Source organism: Neopsephotus bourkii, unplaced genomic scaffold (assembly GCF_033783945.1).
Source record: "Neopsephotus bourkii isolate Nb327-2 ecotype Australia unplaced genomic scaffold, CSIRO-AGI_Nbou_v1 NB_730, whole genome shotgun sequence".
NCBI lineage: Eukaryota > Metazoa > Chordata > Aves > Psittaciformes > Psittacidae > Neopsephotus > Neopsephotus bourkii.
The window spans coordinates 2244486-2259078 of record NW_026901228.1 but is presented as its reverse complement, the minus strand read 5'-3'; the positions used below and the strand labels follow the sequence as shown (position 1 = coordinate 2259078).

The window sequence follows — 14593 nt, the reverse complement described above, 5'->3', positions numbered from 1 at the left end:
TGGAACAGTGCATCAGTGCTGACCATGCTTGTTTGATTACATGACCCGAAATTGGAATAACTGCACAGAAGACCAGCATGAAGAGCTTGTCTTAGGAGATGAGAAAGACTGACTTTCTCTGGTTATCTCTAGCTGCTGTGTAGAGAGTGAAAGGATTTGATTGCTATCTAGAAATACATTTGGAGGGCAAGACAGGTGAAAAGAACTGTTTCAGCCACATAAGCGGACTGCAGAGATCAGTAGAAATCAATTTAGCCTTGAAGATATCATCATTAGTTATTAGATTTAGATTCCTAACTGTTGGAACAACAATGAAAACATCCTGGAAGAACATCTGAATAGAACATTGTGTCAAAACAACTAAGTACTTTTATGGGTTTAAGAAGGTTGAAAAAGACTGGTACAGAATGTCTGCAAAGCACCCAGACTTGTTGAAGAAGATAGCCCTTTTTGCTCTTGATTCACAGTGGGGAGAACATCGGGTTTGAACAGTTTCACAGAGTTAGGGATATTCAGAATTTCTGTGTGTGAAGGAGTCTTATAGCTTTCTGTCATATTTTAACCCCATACAGCAACTAAGTACCATGCAGCTGCTTGCTCACCTCCCTACCCAGTGGGAATGTGAGGGAATCAGCAAAAAGGTAAAACTTGTAGGTTAAGAACAGTTTAATAATTCAAATAAAAAATATAATAATAATATACTTGTAATGAAAAGGGAGGCAACAAAAAGAGGGAGAGGAACCAAACCCAAGAAACCCAAGTGATGCACAGTACAATTGCTCACCACCCACTGATCAGTGCTCAGCCTGACCCAAACAGCTATCAGCCTCTTTTGGGCAATTCCCCCCAGTTTATATACGGGGCATGACGTGCTGTGTTATGGAATACCCCTTTGGTTAGTTTGGGTCAGGTGTCCTGTCTCTGCTTCTTCACAGCTTCCCATGCCCCTCCTCACTGGCAGAACATGGGAGACTTAAAAGTCCTTGATCAGGATAAGTGCTACTTAGCAATGATTGAAACATTGGGTCTTATCAGCATTGTTCTCAGACTAAAGCCAAAACACAGCACTGCACCAGCCACTAGGAAGAAAATTACCAATTTTCAATTAATTGAAAATTAACATTTGAATTTAGTGCCAAAATCTTACTGTTTCATAGCAACCTCAATTAACATCCTCACTGGCAGCCTCAGGAAAAAAATGCTGTAACAAACCCAGCTCTCCCCCTGCCCATGTCAGAGCTGGTCCCTCAAGGTCAGTACTAATGTACAGTGCTTGGGCTGTACAAGGAAATAAATGCATGTGGTCAGTATTCCTGCTTGAAATTGCTCTGTGAATTGATAAAAGATTTCACCACCCTCTGCTCAAAATGGATAGGCAAATCCAGCACTGTTTGTGAGCAGAAAAATTAGTCTTGAGCTGATATAAATAATGCTACAGTGTGTCCTTGAGAACACCCAAAGCAAAAGAAGTACAGTGTAATTGCAGGTCAGCTTCATATGTACAAATGCAATTCCACATTTTAAAAATTCTGCACTAGTCTTTAAATAGAGAACTGCATTTCAAGATTACATGGTAAAGCATTTCATTTTCTTAATTTAATTTTCAGAATGCTTTGATCATACAGCATCAGTTAGGCAACTACTTTCTTGCTCAGTCTTTTTCCTTTACATTAAAAGATAAATATTGCCAGTCTCCAGAAAAGTAATGATTTTTAAAATGAAAATAATGTCATTTACATGTGGAGTCACACTACCTTCCTTAGCACAGATGATGTTAATATAAAACAGATATTTAGAAAGCAGAAATGAGGCCACATCCCTGAAAGCTGGAGAAGCATCCTAAATTAGATATTCTTACTTTATCTGTTATTGTCAAATATTTTATTTATCTGATCTGAAAAGAGAATATACTTGTAAAAAGCAAATAATTCTTATCTCTGTCTTGTACTTTAGCCTGTTTTATGATGCCACGTAGAAATGCTAAATCTTGTATAAGAATGCTGTGCACTAAGCAATCAAGTAAAGACAGTCTGAAGTCAAGCTCCAGGCCTTTGTAGTTGCTATGTATATGTATAGGTATTTATACACACAGATGCATGTGTCTGCACATTTGCCTCATCACAGCAAACCCGTTTAGTTCTATGATTGCAAAACGAGCTTTGTTTGAATTATTGAATTTTGAGACACAAAGTTCCATGAAGTAACCTAAGTCAAATCCCCAGGACAGATTGTAGACTAGAGTACATGTAATGTTTTAACAACTTACTTTAAATATAATAAGTGTTGGCCTTGTTATTACTGATGAACTACCTACATATATATATGTATATGTGTATATGCACCTGTATACACACAGTACTTAGTTTTTGTTCCAAGTTAAATATAGGCTTTGCAGACATAATTTTTACTTTGCACGTATTCTGTAGTATGCACATTTTGATTTATATGGACCTGAATGTTAAGTATGTGTATTTTAAAATGTTCTTAAAGTACAGCTGGTATACAGAATTACAATGAAGAACAAAATTATTCTGATAAATAAAAAACCCTGTCAGGAATGGAGTTACCCCTCAGGAATATTATAGGTAAAGTTTATTCTGCCTTATGGCCTGGTGATGGACTACATGACCTTTCAAATTCTCCTCAAGTCCTGTTTTATGATTCTGTGATCAATTCATTTTGGCATTTGACAGGTGCTGTAAATATACTATAGGTAATTCTACTACCTTTATAATTTTAATGCTTTTTTTTTTAAATTCCCATATTTTGCACATGAAACACTTTAACTACTTTTAAAATGTAATCTTGTCTATCAGAAGATGGTCATAATAAAGGATATGAGTCTCATCTGGCTATTTATCAAACATGTCTTCTTTCCAGCCTAAAACAACCTGTAATGCTGAATTTCTGTGAGAGATTACAAGGCTGTAAGTTACTACTCTTTAACATAAGGATAACTCAGGGTTTATTAGCTTTGATCCAGTGTTATTCCCATTAGTGGTAATAACTTGCAGATAACTAACTTCATTTGGAAAATGCAATCCTGATTCTCAAAGTCATTTTAGTAACATTCATTCTGATAGTAACATTCAAATTAGATTATTCTTTGTTGCATGTTAAAGTCATGACAAAGTGGTTGTCATCTTTCAAGTGTAATTTAGTCTTGCAAATAGGTGATCTTGTTAAAATATTGTCAGGTTAATCAAAATTGATTTGTGTGTACTAAACCCAGCAACTGCTAATCAAGTATCGGGTTAGGAAGCTTTTGTGGCAATTTTAAGTCTTTGATGGTCTGCCATTATTCATGATGGAATGACTCATTGGATTTGCAGAAACATGTTAAAACCTGAACATCCTTCCAAGGCAGGTTACAGATGCACTGCAGACTAAAGCATCGTCTTTAGAAATGTATTTTCAAAACCTGACAGTTTGGATCACTGTATTTGCTATACCTTATATACAATGAATTGTTCTCCAGACCATGTAAGTCCCTTGTGGTCTTCCCAAACTTTGTTGCTTATAACTATCTTGCTGTTTTTATAGGCAATGGTTAAAGAGATATTTACAATTGTAATGTAGTCTCTGCATAAGAATACCATCCATTTAAAATGCAACTAGTATATGGTGCATCTGTAGTGTAAGCAAATGCATTTGGAACTTCTGTACATGTCATTTGAGAGAAAATTCTGTGTAACTGTGAATTTGTTAGACAATATAGAGATTTCTTTTTGTAAATATATGATGATCAATATGGGCTATATGGGTTATTGGTGGATAAACCCTCTGACATGATGAAGAACAGAAATTTACTTTGTACAGAGCCACAAGGAGCTTTGCACTCTGCTCACACCCTTTAAAACTTACAACATCTTATTTTCTTTCAACAGAAAGCTTTTCTTTACAGACTACGGGAATACTGCCAAGGTTGAGAGATGTGACATGGATGGAATGAACAGGACATGGATAGTAGACTCTAAAATTGAACAGCCAACTGCTCTTGCACTAGACCTCATCAATAAATATGTGTACTGGGTTGACATATATCTGGATAGTGTGGAAGTTGTTGACTATCAAGGGAGAAAAAGACATACGATAATTAAAGGCAGACAAGTAGGTATTTCTTTGAACATTAGTTAAAAGTAATGACATAAATATATGAACATATATAGTGCTAACAGTTTAACGGTGATTTCAGATTTTTTTCTGGTTTTAGTTCAAATGTGTTGAACGATGTTTTATTTGCCATTTAGCTCATTTCGCAACCTATGGACAAGCTTCCATTCAGTGTCTCATTAACTGTACACCATTTAAGTTACACCCCCTATTGTAAAAGACTTCAGGAGGGAAAATACGGGGTGATAGAAAGATACTAGGGGATAAATTATTAATGTCAAGAAGATGTCCTTGCCAGTTCAGGAAGGAGAGACTAAGAGGCACAAGAATGTGAAAGAAACAGAATAGCCAGGGCTATTCACCTGTTCAAACTCTTCTAGATTCCTCTAACTCATATTTTGTTGATGGCAGTGATGCTTTTTCCAGTTGATCCAGATGTCTGGAGTCATAAATACAAATGCAGAGACTGAGTCTTTGAGCTGGAGAATATCAATCTGTTGTTGTTGCTTCAGCTTGGAGAGCAAGTTAAATGGAGGGAAAGGGAGGGTTCCCTGGCAATTGTGAAGATTATGTAAAAAGAAGGAAAATTAGCAAAGACCAAACTATTTCTTGTTGCTACTTGAACTGCCAGATCTTTTGTGGGTACCGTGTTTACATCTGCTTCTGCTTGACGTTAAACACAGTGTGTAAAAATGTGCAGACAGAATAAACACTTTACCTGTTCTGCTGTCATTCTTTGCTTTGCTTCCAGGTAATCACTTTTTAGTAAGAGAGAACTGATTAGCATAACTGCCATTTTAAAATAGGCAGAAGATATGACAAAAAACAGTCTAGGTCACCTGGCTAAAGAGCAAATACCTTTCTACTTTTTACCAAATTACTGCCAGTCTTTAGCCACTTCTTCTGAAGTAACAGGTCTTGTAAACAACGTCAGGTAACATTTTTTTCTTAGATACCTAAAAAAAGAAAGCCATTTTCAGAAGCAACTAACAAATGCTTTTACAGGCTTGTAACTGGGTTGTATTGGTGTCATAGGAGAGATGCTTGTTCCTTCTTTCTTAAACTTTGATGCAAAAGAGTTTATTATTTATGATGTTCTTCTCTAGCTAAGAAATGAGAAGGATGTCTGTTTTTTTCAATATGAATGGTGTTAAAAAGTCCGGCCTCTCAGTTATTGTTACTGCAAAAGGAGAAGCATATTGGTTGTCTTTGCACTCAGATGAAAAATTGGTAATTTCACTAGGTTTTGTGTCTACATTTGTCAGGATTCAGAATGACTGCAACTCCAAGTTACTTCTCATTAGTCTAAGGGAATAGCAAACCAGAAAACTGTTCTCAAGAAATCTTAGGGATTAAAGCCTATTTCGTAAGTACAAGCATATCAAAGGCATGCCTTCCACATGATAAAGGCTTTTTAGGTTGATAGGCTTTCAAACAACTATTCTTTGTAGCAAGCAACATTTCCGTTCATGCATAAGATAGCTGGCAAGCTTAGTGAAATATAAAGCCAAATAAATGCAGAAATTAAATATAAATAATTAAGTCATTATAAAATTCATTGTAAAAAGAGTCACATATAGTTTTCATAGTGTAAATATAGAAAAGCTCTCTTGGGAGTTAAATAATAAAGATCTAAACTGGGTGCAAATGGAAAAGGGCAGAAAGGATTAATGCAACAATTTGGTAGAGATACCAAATTGCAGATACATCAGACTGTCATGTACATGATACCACGTACAGATACATCATTATTTTCAAGGCTGTTTTCCATCTTACTGTAATTGAATCGAATTTCTATTGGGTCTTAACAAAACACTTCCATTGATTTATTTTTTTTTTAATTATTATTTTTCTGGGAAAAGTCTGAATACAATGGCAAGGTTTGGCCAACTGGGGGGTAATTTCCAGAAAGGACTGAAATATTTGGTGGAGAACAGGGGGGTTTGGTTGGTTGGTTGGTTGGTTTTGGTGTCACGTCTGAATTTGTGATAAATGAGATAAGTAAATGCTTTGTAGTGATCAATTTATTGATTAAACTAATAAGATATTCAGTCCATGAATATCTGAATATCTGCCAACAAATTTGTTCATCTTTCAAAACTGGCAATGAAATATTTTACATTTCCTAAATCTATAAATCAAGCACACCCACTAGATTATTGAACACCTCGTGTTTGAGCTGTGATTGGCTGGCTAACTAACTAACGTTAGGTAAGTTTTAATGTACCCAGACACATCATGGACTATTACAACTTTAGAATTCACTTTTTGAGAAACAAGCAGTACTGTGTGGATACAACCAAACTCAAAGACACTGACACAAAAGGAACACAAGCATAGTTAAGGGAAGTTGTTCATTTATTCATTTATTTACTTAAGAAAATATCTGGTGGGTGTATATTGCCCTATTTTCCTTGCTATGATTATAACATTATAAAAAATACATCAATTCATCCCATGAACACTTTTAAATATCTATATTCAGTGTATTCATTAGTTAATGCTAGTTAGTAAAAGTTAATCAAACTTTATAATAATTGTTTAATTAATATTATTTAAGACTAAAATAAGTTGTACATAACATGCAGAACATTTGAATTTAAATGAGAGAGAAACTGGGAAATTTAGAGGATAAATTAATTTGGATTGTTAAATATTTTCAATTTTCTGCCTTTTTTGTACAAAGCTTTTCTAATTATAAGCTTCAGACTACACGAATGTGAACTATACTTACAGCATAGCTTGTGTTTATTATTTACAAATATTTGTTGACATATTCAGAAATCCTTTTGTACAATTCACAGTAATGTTTAATGTTTTCAAATCATAGATAAACCTAACACTGTCAGCTAAAATAATGGTGATTTTTATTTTTTTTTTCTTCTCCAGATTAGGCACCTCTGTGGTTTGGCAGTATTTGAAAACTATTTATATACATTTGATTCAGATAACCTCAGCATTTTACGAATAAACAGATATAATGGCACTGATATTCAGTCTCTTTCCAGTCTTGACAATGCTAAAGAGATCCATGTGTACCAGAAAAGATCTCAAATGGCAGGTAAGATCAACATTCATTCTTAGAAAACATTAACACAGGTAGTAGGTGGTTGTGTTAAAAAGGTTCTTCCAGAAAAACCTATCAGAATATGCAGTGAAAATCTGTCACTGTGACAAAACTGTTGCTTCTTCCTCTGCCCAGTTTTCTTTGGGCTTACTGCTAGTTTTCTTGCATGTCTAAGCTTGGCTCCCTGAGCATTCATATTGGAGAACCGCCAGAGAGCCCTGGTCTGCAAGTTTTCTGGCTCCACACACTTACCGCTTTCAGAATTTAACACCTTCAGAATTGTTAGATGTCCAATACTATCCATACACTTGGGTCTCAGACCTCAGAGATTCCTGGTTTCTCTGGGCCTGCTTTTCAGACAGACTACAAACCTCCAGTCAGCCCCTGTCTTCAGGGCTGCCAAAAAAGCAGAGACATAGGCTGCCTTCCTGCCTAACTGCCAGCACAGCAACTGGTAAAATAGAAAATTGCTGATAAGTAAGTTTTCCTTGGATTGTATAAATATCATCTTTGCCTTCTGTAGAAAAAAATCTTCATTTTCATCCAGAATGAAAAACTTCCTGTAATCTCAGCATTTTTGGTAAAATAGCAACTTCTGAGGTCCATAGTCCTCTACATAGTCCTATGGCTGTAATCATGGCTCTGATGCAAACTCTCTACATTTGCACCAGCAGTGTGATTTGTGGGAACTTTGTGCAAAGATAACAAGATCCAAAACACTTACAGAGATATTTTATGAGATTCTTTTTTGTATGACTGATAACAATAAATCACTGTCGTGACTGCTTAGCCAGAAAAGCTAATGCATCAATTCTGTTGTTATTAAACAGACTGACTGCTGTTAGAGCCATTTCTGAAGTACGAACAAACTCTAAATTTCATCTTCTAGCTGAGGGCATTGATTTGCAGATGTCAGTGTCTGGAGGAGGCTGCAAAGACTCTTCCCTTGCTATAGGCCTCTTATACCCCTGAGGGAGTCAGAGAGGTTGAGTAGAGGACGGGCAGGAGCACAATGTAATCTTTTATTACATCCTGTGATTAGTCGGTTCCTCTTGCCCTTTGTTCACTCTGCTACTTCTTTTGTTTTGAATGGGCATGTTTGTTGCTTGTCAGGATTTGCTGTAAAGGCTGTCTCAGCTTAGCTGAGTTTCTGTATGCCTTGAACAATATCGATCTTAAGCCACTTGATATTTTTTTAAAAACAATTAAGAAGCTTGAGGTAAAGGAGAAAGAAGATACAAACTTTTTTTGAGCTAAAATACTGTTGGTACTGTTGGCTTATTGTAAGCCAGTTTGGTAAATATAACAATAGCAAGGTAGATTTCTTTTTTTCATCAGATTTACCTTAAAGTGTTTAAAAAATGGATTTGATATATTAGTCTGATAATTTACAACCTTTAATTTGAAAATACGAAATCCAGAGAAAGAAATTATTTGGCTTCTTCTGCTGGATTTACATCCTAGCTGTACAGATATGGAAAAACGCTACAAGGTTTGTTCTATTCTTTAGGTTTTGCCCAGGTATCTGCCCCAGAAAGTTGCTGTCTAATGGAGTTGAATAAATAGCAAACTGCATTGGCATGGGATTCACTCTATTCTCAAAAAAAAAAAAAACAAAAAAAAAACCCAAATAAATGAACCAAAGCAATAAACAAAAAAGAGGGAAAGTGTCAGCTACCCAGGGGAGTGCTTCCTGATAAATGCTGTGCAGAAACTTATTCAAAAAGGGTGATCACACACATTGACAGGTATAGCCTGAGAGCCACAATACGGCCCTTTGGATCACTTGTCTGGTTCGGATATCATCTTTAAAACACACACAGTTGCAAGAAAGTTTATAGCTGCATTCTAAGGAAAGATTTATTGTGACATAGATTCCCTTTTTTGCTATCTAAACTTTCTACATGCTGATGCATATAATTATCTTGCTTTAAATGGATATGAATCATGCTGTTTCTCACTCGCCATAGTCAGAAGCCATGCATGCGAAGTGGACCCATATGGAATGCCGGGAGGATGTTCGCACATCTGTCTGCTCAGCAGCAACTACAAGGCACGAACTTGTCGCTGCAGGACTGGCTTCATCTTGGGGAGTGATGGCAGGTCATGCAAAAGTATGTCATTTAACTCAAATAGTCTGCCAGCCATGAATATTCCCGGGTATAGATATGGGTTTTATTTAACATGTTTATCAGTAACAGTAAAAAACACACAGGCTGCTTTTAAGTAAAATGTGTACCTGATACCTTGTTCATATATCCCTTCATTCCCTCAAAATGATTTGATTTGGCTTAGTTCATAGAAGTAACAAATTAAACCTGGAATGCTGTTTAAAGAATTCTAAAAATTATCATAAGTTTTATGTTAGTCAGTCTTAGTCTTTCTTTATATGTATTATGCACTCTCACAGCATATAGGTACTGAAAAGCTTCTAAATAGTTTGTCACATCCAATATTTACCCACACAATCAACTTGTAACTCAGAGGCTGACTATTCATGTGAGTAAGTCAAGCAAGGCTTTTCTAATAATGCCTTGTGATAGCAAGTTTGAGTTGTGTAAATATAGTTATACCTAATGTTAAGTATACACAATCACTTACATCCAAAAGGACAGTCCTGAAAGTCATGGGGAGCACCAACTTTTGTTTGGTTTCTTGATCAAATTGCATTGATCTAGTTCAGATGAAAGGCATGCAATTAGATAACTTTGATGGATAGGTGGTAGATAGATAATTGATCTCAGTCAAACCTCATATGGTTTTCACTAACAATTCCAACAAAGAAACCCAAACAATTAAAAAATACGTATATATTTTAGAGATTTTTAATAGGTATATTGATAGTATTAAGCATCTAAGGATATTTCTAAGTACCTCTAAGGAAAGAAATTTACTAAGCTTCATTTGTAATTAACCTACGTAACTAAATAGTAAAAATCTCCTGAGAAATAGGAAATATTGGTATCCATGTTTTGTATCTCAGTATGAAAGAACAGCATGTATTGATTTGTAGTATTCCTTCCCATTTGAAAGACATTTACTGTAATCTTTTTTCTCATTTCTGAGAAACTTTAGGTGAAGAAAACAACGGTATTTTGTGTTTGCTGGAGTTTATGATCTTCTTAGATATAAAGATTACTTCAGTCATGGTGTACAATACCCAGATAGATCTTAATGAATTGTAAAATTAAAAATACATGAAGCTGTATATGTCTACTTCACAGTAGATGCAAAGTTATTCTATAACCTAGAATAGTTTTTCAATTGTACTTTTATGGAAAAAAAAATAATTAGATATACACAGCTCACTGAAGTAATCTGCATTTTAATTAAGGTAATATAATTAGCTAGATTTTTTTTGTTTCGATACCTTTGGAATAAATCATAGAATCATAGACTCACAGAATCATAGAATAGTTAGGGTTGGAAAGGACCTTAAGATCATCAAATTCCAAACCCCCTGCCATGGGCAGGGACACCTCACACTAAACCATGTCACCCAAGGCTCTGTCCAATCCGGCCTTGAACACCGCCAGGGATGGAGCATTCACAACTTCCTTGGGCAACCCATTCTAGGGCCTCACCACCCTAACAGTAAAGAACTTCCTCCTTATAAGCAATCTAAACTTCCCCTGTTTAAGTTTTAACCCATTACCCCTTGTCCTATCACTATAGTCCCTAATGAAGAGTCCCTTCACAGCATCCTTATAGGCCCACTTCAGATACTGGAAGGCTGCTAGGGGAGGTGCTCCAGTCCCCTGATCATTTTCATGGTCCTCCTCTGGACTTGTTCCCACAATTCCGTGTCCTTTTTATGTTGAGGACACCAGAATTGTACATAATACTCCAGGTGAGGTCTCACGAGAGCAGAGTAGAGGGGCAGGATCACCTCCTTTGACCTGCTGGTCATGCTCCTTTTGATGCAGCCCAGGATACAGTTGGCTTTCTGGGCTGCAAGGGCACACTGAAGCTGGCTCATATTAAGTTTCTCATTGACCAAAACCCCCAAGTCCTTTTCTGTGGGACTGCTCTGAATCTCTTCTCTGCCCAGCGTGTAGCTGTGCCTGGGATTGCTGCGACCCAGATGTAGGACCATGCACTTGTCATGGTTAAACTTCGTAAGGTTGGCATCAGCCCACCTCACAAGCGTGGTAAGGTCCCTCTGGATGGCATTCCTTCCCTCCAGCTTATCAACCGAACCACACAGCTTGGTGGCATTGGCAAACTTGCTGAGGGTGCGCTCAATCCCACTGTCTCACATGTCAGAAAGGCATTGAACAAGACTGGTCCCAACACCGATCCCTGAGGGACACCACTTGTTACTGGTCTCCAGCTGGACACTGAGCCATTGACCACAACTCTTTGTGTGCGGCCATCCAGCCAGTTCTTTACGGAGTGGTCCATCCATCAAATTGATGTCTCTCCAATTTAGAGACAAGAATGTCATGTGGGACAGTGTCGAACACTTTGCACAAGTCCAGGTAGATGACATCAACTGCTCTACCCCTGTCCATCAGTTCTGTAGCCCCATCATAAAAGGCCACCAAATTGGTCAGGCAGGATTTCTCCTTACTGAAGCCATGCTGGCTGTCACCAAGGCTGTCACCTTGTTTTTTTCATGTGCCTTAGCATGCTTTCCAGAAGAAACTGCTCCAAGATTTTGCCAGGCACAGAGGTGAGACTGACTGCTCTGTAATTCCCTGGGTCATCCATTTTCCCCTTCTTGAAAATGGGGGTTATATTTCCCTTTTTTCAGTCGTCGGGAACTTCACCTGACTGCCATGATTTTTCAAATATGATGGACAGTGGCTTAGCAACTTCATTTCCCAGCTCCTCAAGGACCCGCCGATGAATTTCATGAGGTCCCATGGACTCGTGCACGTTCAGCTTTTTAAGATGGTCTCAAACCAGTTCCTCTCCTACAGTGGGCCCATGGTTTTCATTCTCACAGTCCCTGCATCTACCTTCCAAGACTTGGGTGGTGTGGTCAGATCATTTGCCAGTGAAGGTTGAAGCACAGAAGTCATTAAGAACCTCAGCCTTCTCCAAATCCAGGGCAGAAATGAAATAAAATAAATGAAAGTTATATTTTTGGTATTGAATAATACTCCTGCTCCCCCACTAATAGTGCTGGTTAATTAAACAGTGACATTATGCTCTGCAAAAAGATTAGGCAGCATCAGTTGTTTATGTTTGTAATCTTTCTTTTGCAGGACCAAAGAATGAATTGTTTCTTTTTTATGGGAAGGGACGTCCAGGAATAATACGGGGAATGGACCTGAACACCAAAATGTCTGATGAATACATGATCCCTATAGAAGACTTGGTCAATCCTCGTGCTCTGGACTTCCATGCCGAAACCAGTTACATTTACTTTGCTGATACTACCAGTTTCTTAATTGGACGACAGAAAATTGATGGCACAGAGCGAGAAACAATCCTCAAAGATGGTAAGCAATGCTGATAGTGACATTCACAGAATCTCACTAAGCAGAAGTTGAACTGACATTTACAGATAATTTAAGGCTTATACAGATAATTTAAATCTCCCAAGGAAAACAGACCTAAACTAATCATCGAACAGAGCTAGAGATACTTCTGTTCCTTTATAACTTCCTGTTTATTCTTCCTGAGTGCAGAAATTAAAGTTTAGTTAAGTTGCTCTGTTGTGAATTCTTACTTTGTCCATTTAAGCTTATACCCACCAGTGAGTAACTCCTGTGTTTTCACTGCATTCTTTCAGTAGCAAGATACATTGGATCCATAATACAATTATTTTTAATCATTCTCTGATCCATCCCATATCCTTATGGATGTTATGACTTCACTGTGTCACAGTGTTGATTCTGGAGCTTATGCCAGTAGTTTGGCAGAGTGAGACTTCCTGTAGTTCTTGCAAACTCATTTGAAAAAGAAGCTTTGTCTTTCCTGATGTGTTTTCCATTGTGTATGTGGAAAAACCAGGAAGGTGGAAACATTTTTCAGAAGCTTAATTAAGGTATTTTTACTATTTATTATAGCAATGAGAGAAAATAGCAGTAGTTCTCTAGTTTGCACCTCTCCCACCACACTTCCCCGAATCTCCCTGGTTTACAATCATACTTCATACAAAATTCTGTTTCAGTCATAAAACCTCCGGTTTGTCAACACATATTTCTTTTTCTTTTCTGGACTGTTTTTTATGAAAGACTGATTCAGCAGGAAGTAATAAGTGCCCCAGTTGAAATCCATTCTACAGTAATTATTTTCTAGTACCCAAGAAAATAGGCAGGATGAATATTAATCTTGGCTTCTAACTAAAATACTGTTGCTGTATCACAGGGATTTTTATTCCCTGGCATTCATAACCTATGTTTTAATCCACATGTCTCAGAGAAGTTATCTCCAGTTTGCAGTGATATGGTGCTGTTTTGGAATAAGGGTCCTCAGAGTCTGCACAAAAATCACTTCAGCAGTAGTTGCAAGGAATAGATGGCTCTTTACCCTCTATTGGTGGTTGCTTAATAGAAGGCAGCTGTCTGAGCAAATAATAAATACTCAGATGTTAATCTCATAAATCTTCATTTCACTTCAAACATGGAAATGGATAATATACATCACAGAACTTCCACTGCTGACTTCCTCTTACTAAACAAAACACATTGCATTTTACAGCAAAGTAATTAGAGGAAGGAGCAGACAAGGATGTCAGTTTAAGTATTTTAAGGTAGCACCAAGGCGTATCCCTGCTGAAAGGTGTCAGATAGGTTTGGGTTAGTCTAATCAAACATGCAGACATGAATGAACTTTGTATAGCAAACCAGCAAACTGAAGAGGCTCTTTTAAACAATGTTTAACTGGAATTTCTGCTCGTCGTAAGCGCAACATAGCAAAAATAACAGTGCCATGCCAAAAGAATTATGGACTACCTGATGACGTATTATTGGTGGTCCTAATATTTACAAAGATCAAAAAAAGTCACTGTCATTCCTTCCCCACCCACTCTTTCCCCAGGAGCTTACATTGTTTGTTAGAACTTGGTGTAGTTTCATAACTTTGAAGTATGTTTAGAGAACATGTGTTAATGTATTTTTTATGATTTAAAAAATTAATATGTCCTCCAGTCATACCACCTCAGCTTTTATTCTTGTCAGCTCTCAAGAACTCAGCAGGGATAGATTAAATCATTCCTTGGTGGAAGGCTACTAGAGAAAATCAGGTGTGTCAGGAGGTGGCTTAATACTTGCTCTGAACAGCATGCTGCTAAGGAACTCGTATCTGTGGTAGGTGTCACTTCTTAGATTAGAAGTTGTCAGGTTTTGTGACTGTCAGGTTTTGCAAGAGCAGACATGCTAGTTCAAACAACACTAACTGATAATTACAGTTTGCCTACATGAGAGCCTTATCCTACAAGCTGTTGACTGGGAATTGAGA

General features: G+C 37.1%; 1 protein-coding gene across 1 annotated transcript in view; it reads left to right on the top strand.

Annotated features, from left to right (window-relative positions):
* The window catches only part of LRP1B (LDL receptor related protein 1B), a 739603-nt gene that overhangs the window by 448928 nt on the left and 276082 nt on the right, over positions 1-14593 (top strand). The window contains exons 7-10 of the mRNA XM_061354354.1: positions 3888-4110; positions 7003-7174; positions 9151-9294; positions 12394-12630. Coding sequence (XP_061210338.1) covers positions 3888-4110; positions 7003-7174; positions 9151-9294; positions 12394-12630 — 776 coding nt within the window. The remainder of the gene's footprint in view (positions 1-3887; positions 4111-7002; positions 7175-9150; positions 9295-12393; positions 12631-14593) is intronic.